The sequence below is a fragment of the Macaca thibetana genome, chromosome 2 (genome assembly GCF_024542745.1).
Source record: "Macaca thibetana thibetana isolate TM-01 chromosome 2, ASM2454274v1, whole genome shotgun sequence".
Lineage (NCBI taxonomy): Eukaryota > Metazoa > Chordata > Mammalia > Primates > Cercopithecidae > Macaca > Macaca thibetana.
The window spans coordinates 111,532,415-111,554,886 of NC_065579.1; the positions used below are offsets into that span (position 1 = coordinate 111,532,415).

General features: G+C 47.5%; 2 protein-coding genes across 3 annotated transcripts in view; one reads left to right on the forward strand and one right to left on the reverse strand.

The window, feature by feature from the left end:
• Positions 1-18,569, reverse strand: part of IL17RD (interleukin 17 receptor D) — a 78,418-nt gene extending 59,849 nt beyond the window's left edge. Inside the window, exon 1 of one of the 2 annotated variants that reach the window (XM_050781155.1) lies at positions 18,429-18,569. Coding sequence is in view for 1 of the 2 variants with exons in the window: in XM_050781154.1 (XP_050637111.1) it covers positions 13,717-13,842 (126 nt within the window). In the remaining variant the exon portion in view is untranslated. Of the gene's footprint in view, positions 1-13,716; positions 13,947-18,428 lie in introns of those variants that run through there. The other variant, XM_050781154.1, reaches the window with a different exon arrangement.
• Positions 1-22,472, forward strand: part of PDE12 (phosphodiesterase 12) — a 508,182-nt gene that overhangs the window by 102,917 nt on the left and 382,793 nt on the right. The window lies entirely within an intron of this gene.

Here is a 22,472-nt window from a genome sequence, read left to right on the forward strand (position 1 = left end):
CAGAAATTCCCCAAATCAAGGTTAAGGCTGCAGTAAGCTGTGATCACGCTACTGCACTCAAGACTGGTTGATAGAGACCCTGTCTCAAAAAAAAAAAAGAAAGAAAGAAAGAAATTCCCCAAATTCCCCCAATCAAAAACTACTGCTCTAAATCAAAGTCTAGGCTTGTTTAGCAAATGCTGTGTATGTTTTCTTCATCCAAAGGAAATGTCAGAGCCTGGGGAGCTGCGCAGCCTCAGCACTGTGCCCGCAGTGCCTCCCTCTACACAAAAATGGTTAACCCTGAGCAATTTCTGAAATCAAAAGCACCTTGCACTCCCTCTTCTACAAAACTAAAGGTAGCATAGCCACAGAAATGAGAACTCTCTCGGCTGTGACCAGAGCAAACGAGACCAAGCAAAGGCAAGCTGCCCCCCTGCCCCCCACCAAAGCATACCCTCACCCGACCTTTGTGTCCAGCATGCATTCCAGCCCAGGAGCTCCGGCCCGCTGGGCAGAGGCTGCACACCATTTCTGCCAGCATCTAAATTGCTGCTTTCTGGCCTTTCACTGTCAGGCCACAGAGGGGACTGTGGACTCGGTGCCAGAAAAGAAAATGAAAAGCAAAGTTGAATCTCTGCGGACCATTCTCTGGATGCTGAATGTCCCACTATTACATCTCGGCATGACATTTCATGGCCAGCAGGGGAGGAGGCCCAGTCCTGAAAGCTGAACAAACGCCGGGCACACAGGCCTGCCTGCGCCCTCGTAGTCTCTCTGGACTTATGAATAAAAGATGGAGGTTTTGTCTCTGTTGTTTCCCTGGTACCCTGTAAGAATAACAACTTGTCACTTTTTGACATTTTAACTTACTCTGAAAAATGACCAATATTAACTTTACATGTCTTGGCCCTTAAATCTGGAGTGGAGTAAAATGAAAGAAAGAAAAGCCATGTAATTAGGTAGAAGATAATAAGTTAAACTAATGAAACTGTCTGTAAGGGACTCTAATAAAATAATGTAGGTAACATGCAATCACAGGACTAAAAGGCTAGAAACTAACTTGGAGGATATGCTTTGGGTAAAGTAGCCTTTACTGGAAATAAAGTTCAAGGTTTTTTTAGCACAAAGGAAAGAAATGGCTGAATTTTGGTGTGAGGAAGCAGTCAACCGTAAACCTGCCCCGGCCAAACAGTGGTCTTTAATAGGAACTCATTCCCAGTCTCTGAGGGCGACACATCTATAACTGCAACAAGCCCATGTGAATAGCAAAAGCCTTGAGCATTCTTGAGAAACAACACTCCTAATTTTGAGAGAGCGTGGTTGATTTTAAATAATCTTTAAGGAAAGAGTTTATTACAGGATAGCACAAATGACATCCTGCACTTTCCTTAGACTCTCAATAAAGTAAAAGGGAAGGCTTAATGTGAAACACTGCATTTTTAAAAAGACAACACAAGACTAAACTGGGTACTATCATTAGCATAGATCTCTAAATACAACAATTGCACACAGAAAAAACAAATTTTTCTTATTGCTAAAACTGCATCCACATTTGTTACCAGTTGATACCTAAAATCCAACAAAGTCACAGTATCACCTTTAGAGGCGTCTTGTCAAAATATTTGACCCTATTCATAAGGAAACAATAAAAAATCCAAATTGTGTACACAAGTGGCCTTGACTCTTCAGAATGTGTAGGCTATAAAGGACCAAAAAATAGGTAGAGGAACTGTTCTGTATTAAAGGAGGCTAAAGAGACAGGACATCAAAAAGCAATGAGTGACCCTTGTCTGCCCCCTAGAATGTGATGCAGAAAGAAATTATGAATGACATTAAAAGGACAAGTGAGGTAAGTGTAGCAAAACGTTACGAACTGGTACCTCTAGACAAAGGGGAAATGGGTGTTCATTTTACTGTTATTTCAATTCTTCTACAGGTTTGAAAATTTTCAGAATACAAAGGATGGGAGAAAGAGCACAATAATGGGGAATCCCCACGTGGGGCTTTAAGGGACTCTAATATACAGGTGACTGTATTTTATACATCACATATATACATTTTACACACTATATACATTTATATATACATTTTATACATTATCTATACCTGTATTTTGTACAGGTGACTAGCTGCCTGCTTGGGGGGTTGGGATAGCAACAACTTGATCTTCCTGTATCGTTTCAGAAAATATATGCCCTAGGCAGGGCATGGTGGCTCATGTTTGTAATCCCAGCACTTTGGGAGGCCAAGGCAGGAGGACGGCTTGAGGCCAGGAGCTCGAGATTAGCCTGAGTAACACAGTGAGACTCTGTCTTAACAAAAAAAAAATGTAAAAAAATTGCCAAGCTTGGCAGCACACGCCTGTGGTCCCAGCTACTCAGGAGACCGGGCCAGGACGATTGCTGGAGCCCAGGAGTTCAAGGCTGCAATAAGCTATAATTGCATGACTGCACTCCAGCCTGGGTGACAGAATGAGACCTTGTCTCAAAAAAAAAAAAAAATTTACACACACACACACACACACACACACACACACATCATAGATCCATTTAAAATCTCCTGTATGCCTTTCCCTAAAACTCTTCTCCAGCAATTTACCATTCTCCTCTTATCAGAATTCCTACTAATTTAAAAACTTTTTAATACTCTTTAAAAGTTCCCTGGTCTGCTGCCCAAATTCTCCCCCATTATCCACTCCCATCCTTTTTTAATGAGATAAAAGCAATGATTACACTAGTCTTGACCAACTCGAAACTCTGTACTTTTTAAAATGTGTGACCCTTTAAGTAAAAGAAGCAAGCTCAGTAGATGGGAAATGTGCTCAAGTGAAAAGATGTGGGAGGTAGAATTTGTCTCTCAATGACTTCAAAACCGAGGGAGGAGAACAATGAGAGGCGGCCTGTCCACAGCAGCACTATAGAGGCCAGTGACAGTCACCTTGGGCATGCCGGCACTGGGAACTCATAGCTCCAGAGGCCCTGAAGCAGTCTTCCACCAGCACAACCAGATGTTACATTTTTTCTGCTTAATTTTGGTAAAACTCCATGACCTCCTTCTCAAATTAAAAAGGCAATGCCATTTTTTTTTGTAAGCCACAGGAGCTATCTTTAGTGAAGCCTTCTAAGGATTTCATTAATTCATAGCCAGCCAACCAGGACTTTTCCCACAGTCTCCCACAAAAAAGCCCGGGAAGTCACTGATTGCTTGGCTGGATCTGAATATGAGCAGAGGTAAGATCAGAAATATCTAGTTCCTCCCACAGGGAGGCAAGGCATGAAAATCAAAGCTGGGCAAAAACTCATTTCCACAGCTGGCCAGCAAATCCGCAGCCCCGGAAAGACGGCAAAGAGCACCTCTGATTACGGACAGACCTTCAAGTGGCTTCAGAAAATGAAATGCATTCACCACCAGAGGGGAAAGAAGCAAACAAAAAACGAGACCTGCACCCCTGTGAAAAAGACAAAGTTTCATACAAACTGAGGGCTGCTGCCAGAGAGTGAGATTTGTTCCGTTCACGTCGTTTCAGAAAGTCCAAAACCAGGATGCTTAGTCGGGGCTTAGCAGTAACTTTTCACATTTTTCTCATCCACAGTGCAGGGTAAAGTGGACAGTCCAAGCAACCCCCTCAAGCAACAGACACGGCCAGGTGTGGCTCCCACACAACACCAGCCCACACTCTCCCTGTCATGAATGGGAACCTGGCTTGAAGCCCAGCTTCTAACCAGTATGTGGCCCCTGGCAGGAGTGCCAAGAACTGTGGTGTGAATGAATAAATTAAGCATATTTTTTATGCTACTCTCAGCACTAACTGCCACATGATTAACCAATGTTAAGAAAACAATTTTGGAGGAAATTTTTTTTTTTCAGACGGAGTCTCGCTGTGTTGCCCAGGCTGGAGTACAATGGCACCATCTCGGTTCACTGCAACCTCCACCTCCTGGGTTCAAGTGATTCTCCAGCCTCAGTCTCCTGAGTAGCTAGGACTACAGGTGCACATCACCATACCCAGCTAATTTATGTATTTTTTTTTTTTTTTTTTTTTTTGAGACGGAGTCTCGCTCTGCCGCCCAGGCTGGAGTGCAGTGGCCGAATCTCAGCTCACTGCAAGCTCCACCTCCCGGGTTCCCGCCATTCTCCTGCCTCAGCCTCCCCAGTAGCTGGGACTACAGGCGCCCGCCACCTCGCCCGGCTAGTTTTTTGTATTTTTTTAGTAGAGACGGGGTTTCACCATGTTAGCCAGGATGGTCTCGATCTCCCAACCTCGTGATCCGCCCGTCTCGGCCTCCCAAAGTGCTGGGATTACAGGCTTGAGCCACCGCGCCCGGCCAATTTATGTATTTTTAATAGAGATGGGGTTTCACCATGTTGGCCAGGCTGGTCTCGAACTCCTGACCTCAGGTCATCCGCCTGCCTTGGCCTCCCAAAATGCTGGGATTACAGGCGTGAGCCACCACTCCCTGCCCAGAGGAACTTTTATTATAGTTGCTTGACTGACACGTCACCTTCTCAGAGAGGCCATTGGAGAGTGTCTACTTGCAAAAACCCATTGCTCTTATTGCCTCATTTTAATTTCCCATAGAGTGCTTAGTCATTCAAGAAACACGTATGGAGAACCTGCTATGTGCCAGGCACTGTTCTCATGATGCAGAAGGGAACAAAATAGGTAAAGGCCCCGCCCACATGGAGCTGACACTGCAATGGGGAAAAAGGATGGACAAAGAAAATACTATGTATGTCCCATGGTGAAAACTTCTGCAAAGAAAAAGTGAAGAAAAGAGGACAGAGTGAGCAGCAAGTTGCTATTGTAAACAGCATGGTCAGGTCTGATATTTCATTATCCTGTTTGTCTCCCCTACTAAAATCTAAGCTCTGGACAGGCATGGTGGTTCATGCCTGTAAACCCAGGTGGGCAGATCGCTTGAGGCCAGGAATTCAAGACCAGCCTGGGCAACATAATAAAACCCCATCGCTACAAAAAGTGTAAAAAATTAGCCAGGCTTGGTGGCACGTGCGTGTAGTCCTAGCTATTCAGGAAGCCGAGGTAAGACAATTGCCTAAGCCCAGGAGTTCAAGACTGCAATAAGCTATGATCATGCCACTGCTGCACTACAGCCTGGGCGACAGAGACCCTGTCTCTGGAAATAAAATAAAATCTAAGCTCTAGAAATCAGACCTAACACGCAGAACGCACCAATATTCACCCAATGAATGGCCACTGAGTGTCCCTCTTATCAAACCGTTCACCTGTTGGAGAAATCTTCCAAGCCTCACCACTCCTGACAGAACACACACAGGCAGACTTCAAGGTGCCCTGTTATCTAGTACCTACATCTTCAACCTTACCATCCCCCCACCACCCTTCTCCAGCTTTGCCCTCATCTTACTTTCTGCCCAAACTGTCCCCCCAGCGCCCAGGTCCACTCACTGGTCAGGCCCTGCTCAAAGTCCCTTTGGTAAGACCTGTCTTCTTCATCTAAGCCTCCCACAAACCACTCAAATTCAATTTCTTCTTTATAAACACATCAAATTTGTTTGTTCCTCAATGCATCACTGCAATGTTTGGACACGTTCTCACGAAATCCGGAGGGATGATAGGGTCGGCCAGGCTTTGTGGCACAAGGGAAAGCTAGGGAGTGGTATGGAGAAGCCTCACAGAGAAAAGGGGGCCTCCTCCAAAGCAGGGGAAACTGAGGCAGAGCAAGAAGCCAGAGTTACTGGGAACCAACTGAGACATGGCCTAAAAAGCCAGAGTTCTAAGACGGCCTCAAGCAAGGCCTCAGACAGTTGAATGTCAACAAACTGCTTTTCACAGAGGCAGTTCTAGGCTGAGGAGCAGCAGAAGCCCGTTCAGGTTTCTCTGGAATGAGCAGGGAAGTGTGGAGAGAGGACTGAGAGGGCTTGGTACTGTGGCCCCAGAATCCTTCCTGAATTTCCCTGTTATCCAGGCCCCTACTCCTTTGTCTTTCTCCTGGCCCAGACAGGCAGCCACTGTGGATGGGGGACTGGTCCCACAACTTAACACAGGGTGGTTGCTCAAAAAAGTGTCTCCTGCCTCCTCACTCCAAATAAGTCTTTTTGAGCTTCAGATGCTGAGCAGTTACAATGAATCCTAACCGTGTGAGTGCCTGTGCTCCACCCAGAGCAAATGTGCACACTCCAGAGGAAGGGGCCATAAACCGTCACTCAACAGGGACCTGCTCAGGCGGCGGACTGCTGCTACATTTGGTCTGTACTGCACTGCATTTTCCTCAGATAAAAGGGGGCCGTTTCGGGAGAGGAGAAACCAGAAATCACCCGGACAGAACAAAATCACAGGGAAAGGATTTCTAAACCATATGGCCTATCTCAGGAAAACCCACCTCTTCATTCCAAGGAAGCCCTCCCTTCGTCCCATTAACCCTCCCACTCTCGAGTAAAACAGTCCATCGCAGCACAGAAGTCTGGGGACACTGCCAGGATTTTTTAAAGGGTTACTATTCGATGGGGGGAAAAGATCTACAAAACTGACCAAACAGAACACTCAGAAAAACTCCTAGTTTTGAAGGCAATAAAGTACTTTTTACATCTGAAAAAAAGTTGTATTTAAGGCCTAATCCCTCATGATTTCAAAAGGATTCATATGAAGTATTCATTTAATGTGTGAAATGTAAATATCCATCCAAACATTTTAATTAATGCTACCAATTTCCATTCCCTTTTCAAAGTTGATACTTGAATTTTATATGGCTTTTCTGGTATGTTCAAGCATGCTTCCCTACCATGCAGTAGTTTTAATGAAAAGCCTCATGATTAATGTCTATTAGATCAGGTTTGTAATGAAGAAAGGTACAATAAAATTACAATTTACTAAGCTTCCAATAATACTTGCCATCTACTGCCCTTTCAAGTCTTAAGGTGCCAGCCATATGCAAATAAGACATTTTAGCATTACTTTTACCATAAAACGAATGCTTCTTAAATAAGCACAGTAGAGGTAGTTTTCATTTACACTATTAAATCAGAAAATTTATGAGCCCATTTCCGTTTTAGAAGAGAATTACATGTGTGTTCACATCACATCTTTATTTTGTCGTCCACCCAGTGATTTGTTGAGGACAGCTGGTACCTATTAAATCCCCCCTTTAAATGTTGTAGCCTTAATTAGCTACATCCACCTTCACCCAACATTTCCAAACAAGGAACCAAAGAAAAGGGAATCCATTTTTATCATGGATACTTGAACAATGGAGTTGCAAACATCAACGTTAACAGTCTCTAGTAGAAATAGCTATTCCTTTTTTAGGCCACTTCACAAAAATAGGGTACAAATGGAGTTTTTGTTATGTAGATAATTTTTTAAATTGTTCAATTTTTAGTTTCCTGCCTGGTGTTATTAATTAAAAATCTTCCTTTAATATATTGTTTGGGAAAGGATGAAGGAGTCTCCCCAGAGATATTCTGGGTATTATTTAAGCTACAGACTTCTTTCTTACTTGCACTTCTCAGCATATGACTGAACAGATAGAATCTGCAAATAGAGAAAGCAGCAGGGTGTGGTTTTCTATGAACAGACATCATGCCCTTCCCAGACACCAAAGGGTTTCCAACTCACACAACGAGAAATTGTTGATTGGATTGCTTTAACCTGCCATATATAGATAAAACACACTGACTTAATTTACAATGTCGATATCTCTTCTTAAAAAAAAAAAAACACATTTACATTTATGCATTCAGGACTTCAAGTGTGAATTCTGTTCAACAGACTACATTCTGAGCAAGATAAGGAGCCATCTCAAAGATTCCCCCGTTGGATTTGTTTCTTCAAGACTGGCCCTAGCTTTAATCTGCAGTAAGACTATCTGTTTCAATAGGATGTGATCACTTGAGGGCTTGTGTCTTTTCAATCAGCCGGTGGCCCTGCCGGGTTTAGAGTGGCAGAGGGGAAGTGGCCTGTGGTTAAACAGAGGAAATACCAAGGCATTTTAATAGAGCAAATAGTCTCTTTACTTCCCACCGGGAAGAGCTTCAAAGGCTGTGGGCCCCAGAGGAGACAATGTGTTTCGGAGGCCATCAGTCACCTAATCGTGTGTCAGGCCCATTCAGAACATCCAAGCAGCCAAGACAAACACTGCCCAGGAGGACAATGCCTCCCACTGGCTGGGCAAGTCTGGCTGGCTGGAGATGGGGCCTGTAGCTCCAGCTCAGACAGCCCCCCCGGCTGACTGAGGGCAGGAGCTCTCCAAATTTGGGGGCAGATGGGAAATGGAAAAGGTCTGGCGACCAGGGCAGAGTGGCAAGAGAGAGGTCTGCTCTAAGGCCACTGCACCTCTCAACCTGTCAAGCTCCTGGGGATACCTGAGCCCCCTCCTCACCCCACATTCTTACAAATCAAGGGTGGAGGCTCAAGCTTCTAGAAGCCTAAAAACCCATCCATCAGAAGCAGGCTGAAGAGGCAGTGGGGGGCCAGGCACGGTGGCTCACGCCTGTAATCCCAGCATTTTGGGAGGCCAAGGTGGACAGATCATCTGAGATCAGGAGTTCGAGACCAGCCTGGCCAACATGGTGAAACCCCGTCTCTACTAAAAGTACAAAAATTAGCTCGGTGTGGTGGTAGACACCTGTAATCCCAACTACTCGGGAGGCTGAGGCAGGAGAATCGCTTGAACCTGGGAGGCGGAGATTGCAGTGAGCTGAGATCGCGCCACTGCACTCTGGCCTGGACACCAGAGTGAAACTCCATCTCAAAATAAATACATAAATAAATAAATAAAGAGGCAGCGCGGAATGAAGGAGGACGGTGAAATTGTTGATGGGGTAGCCCCAGCAGGAGCAGACATCTGCTGGGCCACAGTATATAAAAAGTTCAGGGACAGAGGAGGAAAAAGCCTTGAAAGCTTTTTAAAAAAAGAAAAAAGAAAAAAAAAAAAAAACATGTTTTAGGCCAAATGAAGCATGAAAAATACTTAAAAGCATTAGCAGTTCTTTCCTTTGTTGGGAAGTTGTAAGATTTGAACTGCCGAGAATCTGATTTGGATCCTCTGCTACTCCTTCCTGAGACTGTTTTCAGACAAACCCAGCTGTTCTAGGGAGGAACCCAGGGAAAGTGTCAAGTCCTCTTCCCTCCAGGCCTCCTCATCAGTCCCAGGCCAGAGGCACCCACCCAAACTAGCCCCCCCCGCCCCCCCAGTCCTCACAGTCCCCATCCAGCCTGACCCCTATTATTGGTCGGGGCTCTGAGAAAGTCTTCACATTCCTCTCTAAGGCCAGTGACATAATTTAAAGCCAAACTCTGATTTTAAATGTTTAGAATGTGTCTTCTCCCCTTCTCTGGATTGTGGAACCCCTGTCCTCTAAAAAAAATAGGTCTCATCCTGGTTACAGCATGAGTATCCTCAGAAGAACTTGTTAAAATGCCAATTCCTGGGCTCCACCTCACTCTCACTCTGATCCCATTAGCTTTCAATCTGCATTTTAACAAGCTCCTGAGGCAATTCTGATACTGGAAGGCCCTGGGTGTCACTTGGAGAAAAAGTAACTGCTGGTCTCCTGGTCACCGAGCTATATGCCCAAGTTAATAACTAGCACAATACCCCAGGCACTGCAGGGGCTTGGGGTTGGGTGGATGGGTTGGGGTGGGGAGAGAAGGGAGGGCTGCTCAAGAAAGATGGACATGGGCCAGAAGAGTTCCCAATTAACTAGGCAAACAGGCTGGAAGAAAGCTTTGCACTGCTTATAAAAACATCTCTCTAAAAAATGTATCAGCCAGGGCTGAGTAATTTTTTAACCAAGAATTCTGTAACAGACACAAGAGCATCTATAACATGGACGACATGGCCATAGGATAGGCAGACCAGATGTGGGCTTGGGAGCCATGAGCTGCAAGTGAATGAAAATGCATCCAATTCAGAATCAAATAAACATGCCTGGGCCCACAGCCAAGGATAATTCTTGGATTGGACTTTTATCAGGAACCTAAATTTTAACCAGCTGGAACTTCTCTTTTCCAAGTACCACCCTATTCCTTCCTACCTTTTGCAATGAAGTATTTGCCTTAAATGGGAAACTTGCATTTCATTGTAAAGATGATGCCAGCATCCTGCCTTCCCGAATTCCTGAAGAAGTAGTGTTTTTTTGCAGGGGGAGTAGGAATTGTGTTCCAGGGATAATAGACCAGAGAAGGTGTACCCCATTTAGGTAAGGAGGCAAGAAATGTTCCCTCCTCCCCCACTGCAGGAAAAGCCATTAAATAAAAACCTGTGGGAGTAGATTCCTAACTCCTTGTTCCATAAAAAGGCTTCTAGACCAGCAAGACAAGGGGAGGGAGAACTTCAGTACAAGTGACTGACACAATTAAAGTTACGAACCAAACTTGCTTCTAGTTGCACACAAAACCATTCCACTCTCTAGAAGCAAGAGCCAGTGTAAATGAGGATGGCGGTCCCCCTGGAGGTTTTACAAATCATTACTTCTTTGCGAACACAGTATTTATTACTCAAACAGCAACCTTACCTGGCAAGGACCCTAACAGATTTTTTTTTTTTTTAAGTAGTTGAGGAAGTGTGCCCACAACTCATTTCTAAAACACTGACCTGTGTTCAAGATGGTATCAGCCTCTTAACTGCTCCACTAATAATGGGGAGGTTGTGAAACCTGACCACTTAAACCAGGCCAGCCCCTGGCTCCTCTGGGAGCAGCCCGAAGGGTCTGTTAGCAGGGCTGCAGAGGGTTAGCTGGCTGCAGTCACCTTGCAAGTCCTACAAAAATACACATTTCTGCAAGGGCAAGGGTTCCTGAAACAAATGTTCCCTGGAGATCAACAGGGTCATTTGCTCAGCTCTGCTCCACACCCAAATTCGGTCTCTCAGGACTTGGTGCTGCACCTTGCTGCCCCCTCTCAGGTTCTGAATATTGCCCAGGCCCACAGGAAGCCTCCTCTGATTTGCATCACATATAGTCGACCCTTATTCTTTTATGTTCCTATAGCCCCACTGCAAGCAACCTTAGAGCTGAGGCCAACATCTACGGACTAAGTACCTATTATTTGGTAGGGGACCCAAACATGAATCAAATACTCTAGTCACTGTGTACCAGTAATTTCTAGCTGACTCCCTGACAGAGCAACTTCTAGAAGACATGACCTAGGGAGGTGTGGACAGGGACAATTTTTTGCAGAAGTGATGCTAGGGCTGAGAAGGGAAGCTACGGAGGTGTAAAGTGAAGGAACACAGGCAGGAACAGCATGTGCAAAGGCCTGCTGCAAAGACAATGGACCTTGATGCCCTGATCTTTGCCTCTACTTCTTAAAATCTATCAAGAAATACAGGATTTAGGAGGAAGGCAGCAGGTCTAATTTGGTTCAGCCAATATTTACAGGGCTTTGAGGCCACCAAGATGAGGTTCAGTGCCTGGCTAAAGAAACTAGTCTGAAGACATAGAAGTGAACAAATACTGACAAAATGGTCTGGTGAGACCAAAGTGCAAGGACCTGCATGAGAAGGCAAAGCAAGGGGCATGGCATTCAGGAGGGCTTCCCTGAGGGGGCACCACCTGAACTGAGTCTTAAGCTAGGCAAGGAATTCTCAAGGGAGGAAAAGGCATCCTGGGAGGAGGGAAAAGCATGTCTTGGAAGCACAGAGGGCATCCATCCGGAGTTAGGAACAGGATGGGAGGGGCAGGGGGTGAGGCTGGAAAGGGTGGGAATGCAAAGCATGTGGGGAAACTGGGTCCATGAAATGCACCAAGCAGCAAATCCAGGAAAGAAGGAACCATGTATCAGCATGGATGAGCCTGGAAACTGGAACATGGCCCAGAGGTCTCTATGATCTTCCAGGAGAGGAAAGTAGATGACCCAAGGAAAGGATTGGTGGGGCCAAGGCAGGAGCAGCTGAGAAAAGTCACCCCCAGCTAGGGGTTGTGGTGGAGAAAAGGTCAGCATGAGTGTGAGGTGACTGGGACAGAGCCACCATCCTATGAGGGTGCAGGTTTGGGAGAGGAGAACACACTCGCACAGGTAGAAGAAAATCACCAGCCTGGCTCCGTGGGAGCACTACCATACCCCACAGCATTAAAACTTCATGAGTTGTGTACAGTGGCCTAAGAAGCCACCTTGGCAACTGCAGCAAAACAGCAAATCGGACTGATTTACCTATGTCATCACATGAACACTCAGAATAAAACGCCTGTGATGATACTGTAGTCATTCGAAAGCCAACAGGAGTCTAAATCCAAAATTCTAGTAGGATCCATACATAAGTCAACATGAGATTAGCCTTGAGGAAACTTGCTAGCTACTAAAATTTTTTTAAACAATAAAACAAGAGCAGTGATGTTTTACTAAAATGGAACACAGTAAGAAAATCTGATGCTTTACTCAACTAGGAAGGAATGACAGAGCCTAAGGGGGCGGGGGAGGGGGCGAGGGCGGAGGCAGAGGAGGGGTCATAGCTGTCTCCATAGCTTAGCTATTGAGTCTGAAGACATCCCAGCTGTCTGGCTCACACCTGGTTTTCTGCACCACATTTCTTGGACTGTGGGGCAAGTGAGCTTGGAGGCACCAGCCTGTGTGCCTAACGGAGTGTTATGTCCTAGGTTTTGACTGTGCTGAGGCTGTTTAGACCCATCCAGAAGAGGTCAACGTTGGCCTAAGCAAACCACTCCATACCTATCCCTCAGCCCAGCAGCACTAAGGAAATTCTCATTTCATCCCATTTTTCATATGAAGAAATTGAGGCTCATGGCTCCCCAGGAGCAGAGCCAAGGTCATGTCCCTGCTGTCTGAGTGCAAAGCCTGCGTTTTCTGCACAAGGCTTAAGGCCATGAGTTCCCTGACGCCGGGCCCACCTTGGCCTCAGTGGGAGGCTCGGGGCAGACGGACATAATCTCCGGGTTCTGGGGCCGCCCAAGGCCAGAAGCCCAGGTAGGGAGCTGGGAAGCTGAGAGGGGGATGGCAATGACCTGCGCACAGACAGTGTCAAAGGAGCGCTCGGTTCCAGGGAGACGGCTCAACTCACACGGCGAAAGTCTGGGCACCTCTCCAGCCTCATCTCAGGCACCTCACCCAGGTGACACCCACGCGGCCCTTTGGGGGAAAAATATCCGCAACTCGAAGCAGGGAAGCAGGATATCAGCCGCGAGACCTTCACAAGACGAAGGGCTGAACCGAGAGGCGAAGTTTCTCAGGAGGTCCCGGAGTCAGAGGAGGGGTAGGAGTGGGGTGACGGCCCCAGGCGAGGAGAAGCAAAGCTACCAGGAGAGCGGGGCGCATCCCTCCCCGGTGCTCCAGGTCCCCTCTCCGGTCGCCCGGGCCTTGGCAGAGTTGTGGACTGGAAGTCCGAGAGAATACCCCCTTCCCTCCCCAAAGCGCAACCCGGTCCGGGTGGCTCCGGGGATCCCAGCCCGGGACACGCAGCCCTGGGGCGAAGGAGGTCCCGGGCCAAGAACAAAGAATGGGGAGCCCAGCCCAGCCCCACCGCCCCTCACGCCCGCCCTCTGAATGGGACCCCGGCCGGCGGCCGCACCTCATTAGCAACACAAAGCCGGGGTCGGGCAGCCGCTTTCCTCCCGACCAGGGCCGGAGGACGCGCGCCCCGGGAGGGAAACCAGGAGGATGCGCGGGAGGAGTGGGACCCGGGCCGGCCGCGGACCCCGCGAAGAGCAGACAGGTTGGCGCGGGCTCGCCTCCCCGCGAGCACCTGTGCGCGCTGCGTCCCCCGCGAGTTGGCGACGGCAAGAAACCCGCCGCCCTCGCCTTACCCTCCAGCCACAGGTGTCGGCGCCCCGCGCGCGGCCGGACCCGCCAGCGGCCACAGCTAGCTGCGAGCCGTTGAGGCAGGCGTTGACTGTAAAGAAGACGGAGCAGAGCTGCAGCCACGGGGCCATGGCCGTGCGCTCGCCCAGCCAGGCCCTTCTCTGCGCCCCGGCCGCCCGCCGCTGGCCAGCCCCGAGTGGGCGGTGGCCGCGGCTGCGGCGGCAGTGAAGGGGACCGCACTGGGCATGCGTCGCCAGCCCGGGTCCCGCCCCTTTCTCCGGGCCCCGCCCCCGTCCTCAGTCCTCGTGTGCTGGTCCCACCCCCACAGCCTGGCCCTCCAGTCGTGACCCTGCCCCCGTAGACCACGCCCCTCTGGTCACGCCCCAAGCCCCCGCTGAGATTCTGGCAGCTGCAGTTTTTTTCCCCCTCGCTTAGATCTTTTTTTTAATCTAAAGGATTTGTCCAAGTGATGCTCACTCTATGCGAAACCTGAGGAAAACACAAAGAATGTAATAATAATAATTTTAATAATAATTTAATAAACACCTGCTATGTGCCAGACTCCTTTCTGTATGCTCCCAACCACACAGGGAAGTGTATTATTGTTATCCCAGTTTTAGGCGCAGAAAAGTTAGGGGAACGTGATAGAGAAATCCTGGCTCCGCATTTACTAGTAGGACTTTGGACAAGAGCCTTGCTGTCTCCACAGTACTTCCTCACCACCACCCCCTTTTGTCCCCGCCCAACCCCCCTGGAAGCTAGAATAAGTATCCTAGTCTGGGGAGAGTTCTGTTGGTTGAAACATAACAAGTGCTCCATAAAGGCTACAATCTATCATTAACTGACTCTCATAAGATCACACAGCTGTTACCTGCCAGACCTGAGATCCAAATCTAGACCTGACTAAAAACAATACTCTAAGCTACTACACTTGTCAAACATACCCTCATGAAGTGGATATTATTTCTGTTTGGAAGAGGAAGCTGAGGCTCAGAGAAGTGGAGTAGCCCAAGCTATTCAGCGTTTCACCGCACTCCTCCCAGGCCTTTGCCTTGTATCTGAGCACCTAAACTCTCACACTTTGTCCCTCTCCACTATCCCCTTCCTCAAGAACACCACCTCCTCTTCCTAAGGGCTTTTTCTACTTCTGACTTTGTCCCCGTGTCCGATACATTTCTCCACCCTGGATCCAAAGTGATCTTCCAAAAACACAAATCAGACTACTGACTTATCCTAATTAAAACTCTAGGCTGAGTGCAGAGGCCAATCCTAGAGGATCGCTTGATTTCAGGAGTTAGAGGCAGCAGTGAGCTATGATCCTGCCACCGCACTGAAGCCTGAGTGACACAGTAAGACCCTGTCTCTAAAAAGAAACAAACAAACAAACAAACCTACCACCACCACCACCAACAACAACAACAACAACAAAAACCAGTAAAATTATGTGTTCTGTGTTCGGAGGAGGATTAATAAAAACAAAATCAATAAATAAAACTGTTCTATGGTGGCTTTTATGCAAAGGCCATTTAGAATAAAATCCATACTGGCCTTCTCTTCTACTCTGTCTTTACCACCTGGCTCCTGCTGCACAGATCTCCCCCCAACCCCAGCCTTATCTTGGTCTTTTTGCCTCAGGAAACCTTAGAAATTGTCATCTCCATCCATTCAACATGGCAGCCTCCTCTATATGACTCTCCTTCCAGGGCCCAGAATCCCCTCCCTCTCCTTGTCTGGCCTGGCCTAAGCTCAGCCACTACTAACAGGATCCTGCACTTTCCCTTGTGGCTTGTGTCCCCACCACCCTGCCCACATGTCCTTGGAGGGCTTAAGTGGAGGAAGAGAACTCATCTTAGTAATGCTAGCAGAAGTCCTGGGGATTTGCTTGGAAGTAGCTACATCTAGAACCGAGGAGTAGAGCCAGCCTCACCTGAACTTCAGGGGCTGGAAGTATGAAACAGTGGTTGCCCAAAGGAACACTGACATTATTGCCAGGGAGAGGGAGAATGGGTGCTGGGTTCCCCAAACAACAGCATCCACCTCAAGACCCAGATGCTGGGCAGAATTTTTTTTTAACCTCATTGCCTGGAATTCAGGAATTCAGCCAGACCCAGTGAGGTTTACCATACCCTCTTTTTTTTTTTTTTTTTTTTGAGACGGAGTCTCACGCTGTTGCCCAGGCTGGAGTGCAGTGGCGCGATCTCGGCTCACTGCAAGCTCCGCCTCCTGGGTTCACGCCATTCTCCTGCCTCAGCCTCCTGAGTAGCTAGGACTACAGGCGCCCGCCACCGCCCCCGGCTAATTTTTTGTATTTTTAGTAGAGACGGGGTTTCACTGTGGTCTCGATCTCCTGACCTTGTGATCCGCCCGCCTCGGCCTCCCAAAGTGCTGGGATTACAGGCTTGAGCCACCGCGCCCGGCCTTGATACCCTCTTCAGACACCAGAATAGCTAGGATCCACAGAAGGCTGTTCTGGAGTAGCCTTCTGTGAATAGACCTCGGGGAACACATCACTCCTTTGGAGCTGCTTGTTCAGTGCCTCCCTACCCTTCCTCACATTCTTGGTACCTGTCCCTGGGTTGTTCTCAGCCCCCACAGCAGGGATGTCCAGCGTTTGGCCATGAGAGTCAGGGGTGGCAGGGCCTGAGATGAGGCCAGGACCACATGGGTTTTGGTGAAACAGGGAGGAAACAATGAGGCGACCAGTTCCTTCATCTATGTAGCATTCCAGTCTTTACATGCTTTATAACTTATTAAACAACCTCATACTAAGGGACATCTGTTAGAATCAGTGATTCAAAAATACCCTAACACACTTATCTTGACACATTGATTCAATGATTTTATACATTTCTAGAATCAGAATTGCTGGATTATGCACATTTAAAATTGTCAAACTGCTCATTATCGTATTATCACCATCTTAATTGGCTTCTCTGGTTGCGAATGAGGTAGATCATGTTCCTATGTATTTGTTGGCCATTTGTACTCTTTCTTTCTTTTTTTTTTTTTTTTTTTTTTTTTTTTGAGACGAAGTCTCACCCTGTCGCCCAGGCTAGAGTGAGTGAAGCAATCTCGGCTCACTGCAACCTCTGCCTCCCAGGTTCAAGTGATTCTCCTGCCTCAGCCTCCCAAGTAGCTGGGATTACAGGCATGCGACACTGCACCTGGCTAATTTTTATTGAGATGTGGTTTCACCATGTTGGCCAGGCTGGTCTTGAACTCCTAACCTCAGGTAATCCGCCTGCCTCGGCCTCCCAAAGTGCTGGGATTACAGACGTGAGCCACCACGCCCGGCCCATTTGTACTCTTTCTTTTTTTGTTTTTGTTTTTGTTCTTGTTTTTGAGACAAAGTCTCGCTCTGTCACCCAGGCTGGAGTGCAGTGGTGCAAACTTGGCTCACTGCAAGCTCCGCCTCCCGGGTTCATGCCATTCTCCTGCCTCAGCCTCCTGAGGAGTTGGAACTATAGGCGCCTGCCACCACACCTGGCTAATTTTTTTTTTTTTTTTTTTTTTTTGTATTTTTTATAGAGACAGGGTTTCACCATGTTAGCCAGGATGGTCTCGATCTCCTGACCTCATGATCCACCCGCCTTGGCCTCCCAAAGTGCTGGGATTACAGGCGTGAGCCCCCGTGCCCGGCCTGTACTCTTCTTTAGTCAGGAATTGGACTCTAGGAAAAGGAGCAGTACTTAGAGCTTTCAACAGAGGGAGAACCTCAAGGAGAATATTGGTTAGAGGAAACTGTTTCTCCCTGGGTTTTATTCACGTCACCATATGATTGCATGACAGGGAAGGCAGAGCCCCACTATTGAATTCCCTCCTATCCACAGCTCACTGCAGAATCCGGCAACCGACAGCCTCTGAAAACATGCTACAGGGTTCAGAGAGAGCACAAGCTTTCCTGAAGCGGTATGGAGGGCACAAGAAGGAAAAGGCTTAAGCGTCCAGTGTAAAACATGCTTAGAATGACATCCCTCAGGACCGGGGACAGGGAGGCCCTCCTATTTCCCTTCAAGGAAGGCCACCAGCACGTGTGTGAGTGGGAGGAGAACCACAGACACCAAAGGGTCAAATCTGGTCAGGAAATTAAGGTTGTAAATTGGCATTTGGCAACATTCTCTGCATTCTGGTCTTTTCCATTGATTATTTCTCCCATCTCCTTTTTTGTTGTTGTTGTTGTTGTTTGTTTGTTTGTTTGTTTGAGATGGAGTTTCACCCTTCTTGCCCAGGCTGGAGTGCAATGCCATGGTCTTGGCTCACTGCAACCTCCACCCCCTGGGTTCAAGCGATTCTTCTGCCTCAGCCTCCCAAGCAACTGGGATAACAGGCGCCTGCCACCATGCTTGGCTAATTTTTTGTATTTTTAGTAGAGGCGAGGTTTCACCACGTTGGCCAGGCTGGTCTCAAACTCCTGACGCCAGGTGATCCACCCACCTCAGACTCCCAAAGTGCTGGGATTAAAGGCATGAGCCACTGCGCCCAGCCTCCACCTCCTCTTTTTATCCCAACCTTTCAGAATAGCTGTAAGGCTGCAGGGAGTGGACCTCTCTATCCTGGAAGCTGAGCTAAAATGAGGGGACCAGGCCCCACATGTCCTCCATGGATCACAGTTTCCTCCAAGCCACAGTAGAACTCACCTGTGGAGGTGACCAGAGACACGCTAGGGGAACCCTCCCTCAATACAACACTTGGTCTCACCTGCCTAGGCCAGGATTACGTGTAGTCCAGTCACACTTTCAGTCACCCCTCATGGTGAGAGGTGGCTGTCGTCTGATTCACCTCTGCCCCCATGCCTGGCACTCTGTCTGGCACATATCAGTGGGCAAGAGACTGTCACCACCTCTCCCTCTTTGGAACAAAGCTGAGAATTAAACAGATAAAATCACCTTAAAATAAGCTGTTGACGGCCGGGCGCAGTGGCTCACGCCTGTAATCCCTGCACTTTGGGAGGCCGAGGCGGGCGGATCACGAGGTCAGTAGATCGAGACCATCCTGGTTAACACGGTGAAACCCCGTCTCTACTAAAATACAAAAAATTAGCCGGGCGCGGTGGTGGGCGCCTGTAGTCCCAGCTACTCGGGAGGCTGAGGCAGGAGAATGGCGCGAACCCGGGAGGCGGAGCTTGCAGTGAGCCGAGATGGTGCCACTGCACTCCAGCCTGGGCGACAGAGTGAAGACTCCGCCTCAAAAAAAAAAAAAAAAAAAAAAAAAAAATAAGCTGTTGATGAAATGCAAATATATTTTCCCACTCTAACTATAACCTAGCCAGATAAGAAAAATCCTTAACACAAGGATTGGATTTTGTTAAGGGTCAAATTATCCCATGAAACATAAAAAAAAAAGATAAAGTGATGGTGGAAGTAATTTGTTTCATGAATCATTTCGAGCAGGGAATAACTAAATACTATTTTAATGAACAGTGTTAGAAGCAGTCGGCCCAAATTCTAATTTATTTTGGTATTGTGAGAAATTAGTGTATGTTTTCTGTATTAATAAAGACATTAAAAGTAAAGAATGTCACTGTACCCCTGACCCCAGTCTCCCAGAGGGCTGAGGGTGCAAGGTTTCCTGGGCTTTGGAGGGAGCAGTGTGTGGAGAACTGGTACCCACCTGCAAGCCCTTAGTCCCTGAGACCCCACAAGACTGCCTGGATGTCAGTCAGGCTACCTGGCAGTCTTGGCTCCAATGGAGTAGGTGTCATCATCCTCACTTCACAGATGGGGAAGCTGAGGCTCAGCGAAGGGAAGTCTGCTCGGGATCACAGAGCTGGGGTTCAAACCGGACCCCGATCACCTGACCTGGGACCACCTTGCCTGGGACGAAAGGCCCCAGACTGAGCTGATTCCTCCAGACTCTTCCTGTCTAGGACGCCAACAACATAGCCTTCCTAAATCCAGTCGTGGGGCCTCCTGCACAGCCCAGAGACCCAGGGCGGCAGACGACAGAAAACCTGGGAAGGCGGAACCAACCCTGCGCCCAGGAATCCCAGGACGCCCATCCCATAGTTCTTGGGCGGTGCGTACCTTGGCCACTACACGGAATTCAACGGCCCACGGCCACTTTCCGTTTCTTTTCCCGGAGGAAAAGAAGAGCGGACGTCTGGTCTCCACGGTAACCGCGAGGGGGCGCGCGCAGTCCAGGTCGGAGCCCCCGCCCCCCCGCCGCAGAAGACCCTGCACTGCGCCCGCACAAACAAGTCGTTCCAGATCAAAGCCCCCAGGGCAGGTGCGAGTACTCTGCTGTTACCCAGAGCTGGTGCTAAGCTTTAGGGGAAGTAGAGTCCAGGGGGTCGTAAGAAAACAGGATCAAATGGGGCCTTTCAGTGGCTTTGGGCAACTCTGGATGTCAGTTTTCTCAGACGGCAACACAGGAATGACGTGGATGCAGACCTCGGTTTTTTTTTTTTCGAACCTGAAGTAAGCAAATGACTTACAGCCTGTGTGAATGTTACTGCAGGTAGTGGACCAGGAGTTGATGCAGCCAGGGCCGGCTCTTATTTGCAATTCAGATAAGACCTGGGGAAATGGCCACGTCTAACCTTCAGGAGATAACACCCTGGTTTGGATCCGCACTATACCGGAAGGCTAAGGACCATACCCTGTTTTCCATTCATTCATTCAACAAGTACTGATGAAATCTCTGCACCATATAAGGCATTATGCCAGCAGTGGGGATCAGTGTGAACAACAGGGTACTGTCATAGTTGTCATTAACCTGCAAAGAAACATTCCATGGAGGACACTGGCATTACTCAAATAGCCCTATGACTAGGGAGGAATTACTAGTAGATGAGTTGTTTTTGAAAAAGGGATCCCTGAGCTGAGATTCCAAATATAAGAGTTACCTGGGCAAAGGGGAGGGGAGCAGAGAGAGGAGGACTGTTCTGGGCAGAAGGAATAGCATGTGCAAAGGCCCTGGGGCAGTAGGGAACATAGCAACTTCAAGGAGTTGAAAGAGGCTAATGTGGTTGGAGAACAGTCAGGTGTGGGGGAATGGTGCAAGGTGAGCTGGTGAGGCCTGCAGGGCCAGCCAGGCAGTACTTTATGTCCTGGTTTGACATAAAGTAAAAGTAGCTAGCAGCTTCTTAGGATTACTTTAAGGGCAGAAGTGGGGCTATATTTTGAAAAGATTCCTGTATTCCAAGTGCTGAGCACAGGGTATTTCCTGGCATTTAGCCAGCATTTGATACATACTTGATGAGTGAATGAATAAATGATCAGAATCTTTACTGAAATTCTGAGTTTTAATGTCTTGAATGAATCCAAAACTCATTAAAAAGCCTAGGAAAACATCCAACCCTACCAAAGCTCCAAATAATGCGAATGAAGCGAAGCAAAGTGCAGAAACATTTTCTTATCATCATTTGAGGTTATTTTTATTTTGTAAAGTTCTGTCTTATTTTTAATAGACTTTTAAAAGAACAATTATAGATTTACAGAAAAACTGAGATGACAGTATAGGATTTCTTATTACATTACATAACATGTATGTTATGTATTGTATGTATGTATATATGAATTAATAATATGTTATTACATATTACATTGGTAGGGCACAATTAATGAACTGAGGCTGATAACATTAAAAGTCCAAACTTTATTCAAATTTCCTTAGTTTTTACTTAATGTCCTTATTCTATCCAGGATCCCAGCCAGGGTATCACATTACAGTTAGTTGCCATGTCTCAGGTTCCTTTTGGCTATGACAGTTTTTCAGACTTCCATTGTATTTGGTGACCTTGACAGGTTTTTTTTTTTTTTTTTTTTTTTGGAGACGGAGTCTCACTCTTGTCACCCAGGCTGGAGTGCAATGGCGCAATCTCGGCTCACTGCAACCTCCACTTCCCAGGTTCAAGCGATTCTCCTGCCTCAGCCTGCCAAGTAGCTGGGATTACAGGCTCCTGCTACCACACCCAGCTATTTTTTTTTGTATTTAGTGGAGACACGGTTTCACCATGTTGGCCAGGCTGGTCTTGAACTCCTGGCCTCAGGTGATCCACCTGCCTCGGCCTCCCAAAGTGCTGGGATTACAGGCATGAGCCACTGTGCACAGCCTAATTCATACCTTTTATGGCTGAGTCGTATTCCATCATATATATATATACACCACCACAGTTTCTTTATCCACTCGTTGATTGATGGGCATTCGGGCTGGTTCCATATTTTTGCAATTGTAAATTGTGCTGCTCTAAACATGTATGTGCAAGTATCTTTTTTGTATAATGACTTCTTTTCCTCTGAGTAGATACCCAGTAGTGGGATTGCTGGATCAAATGGTAGTTCTACTTTTAGTTCTTTAAGGAATCTCCACACTGTTTTCCATAGTGGTTGTACTAGTTTACATTCCCACCAGCAGTGTAGAAGTATTCCCTTTTCACCGCATCCATGCCAACAACCATTATTTTTTTATTATGGCCATTCTTGCAGGAGTGAGGTGGTTGAGTGAATGAATAAATGATCAGGATCTTTGTGGTTTTGATTTGCATTTCCTTGATTGTTAGTCCCATTCCAGGCTAATTAAAAAAAAAAAAAAATCATAGACAAGGCTTTTCCATGATGCCCAGGCTGATCTCAAACTCCTGGGCTCATGCAATCCTCCTGCCTCTGCCTTCCAAAGTGTTGGGATTGCAGGCTTGAGCCACTGTGCCTGGCCTATATTTCTTAACATCCAAGAGAAGCTCTTTCTTATTTAGTTGTTGTCCCTTTTGCTGAGCATCTTGTTCTTGCTTTAAAAAGTAATTCTTTCTCTTATCTCTCTGAGG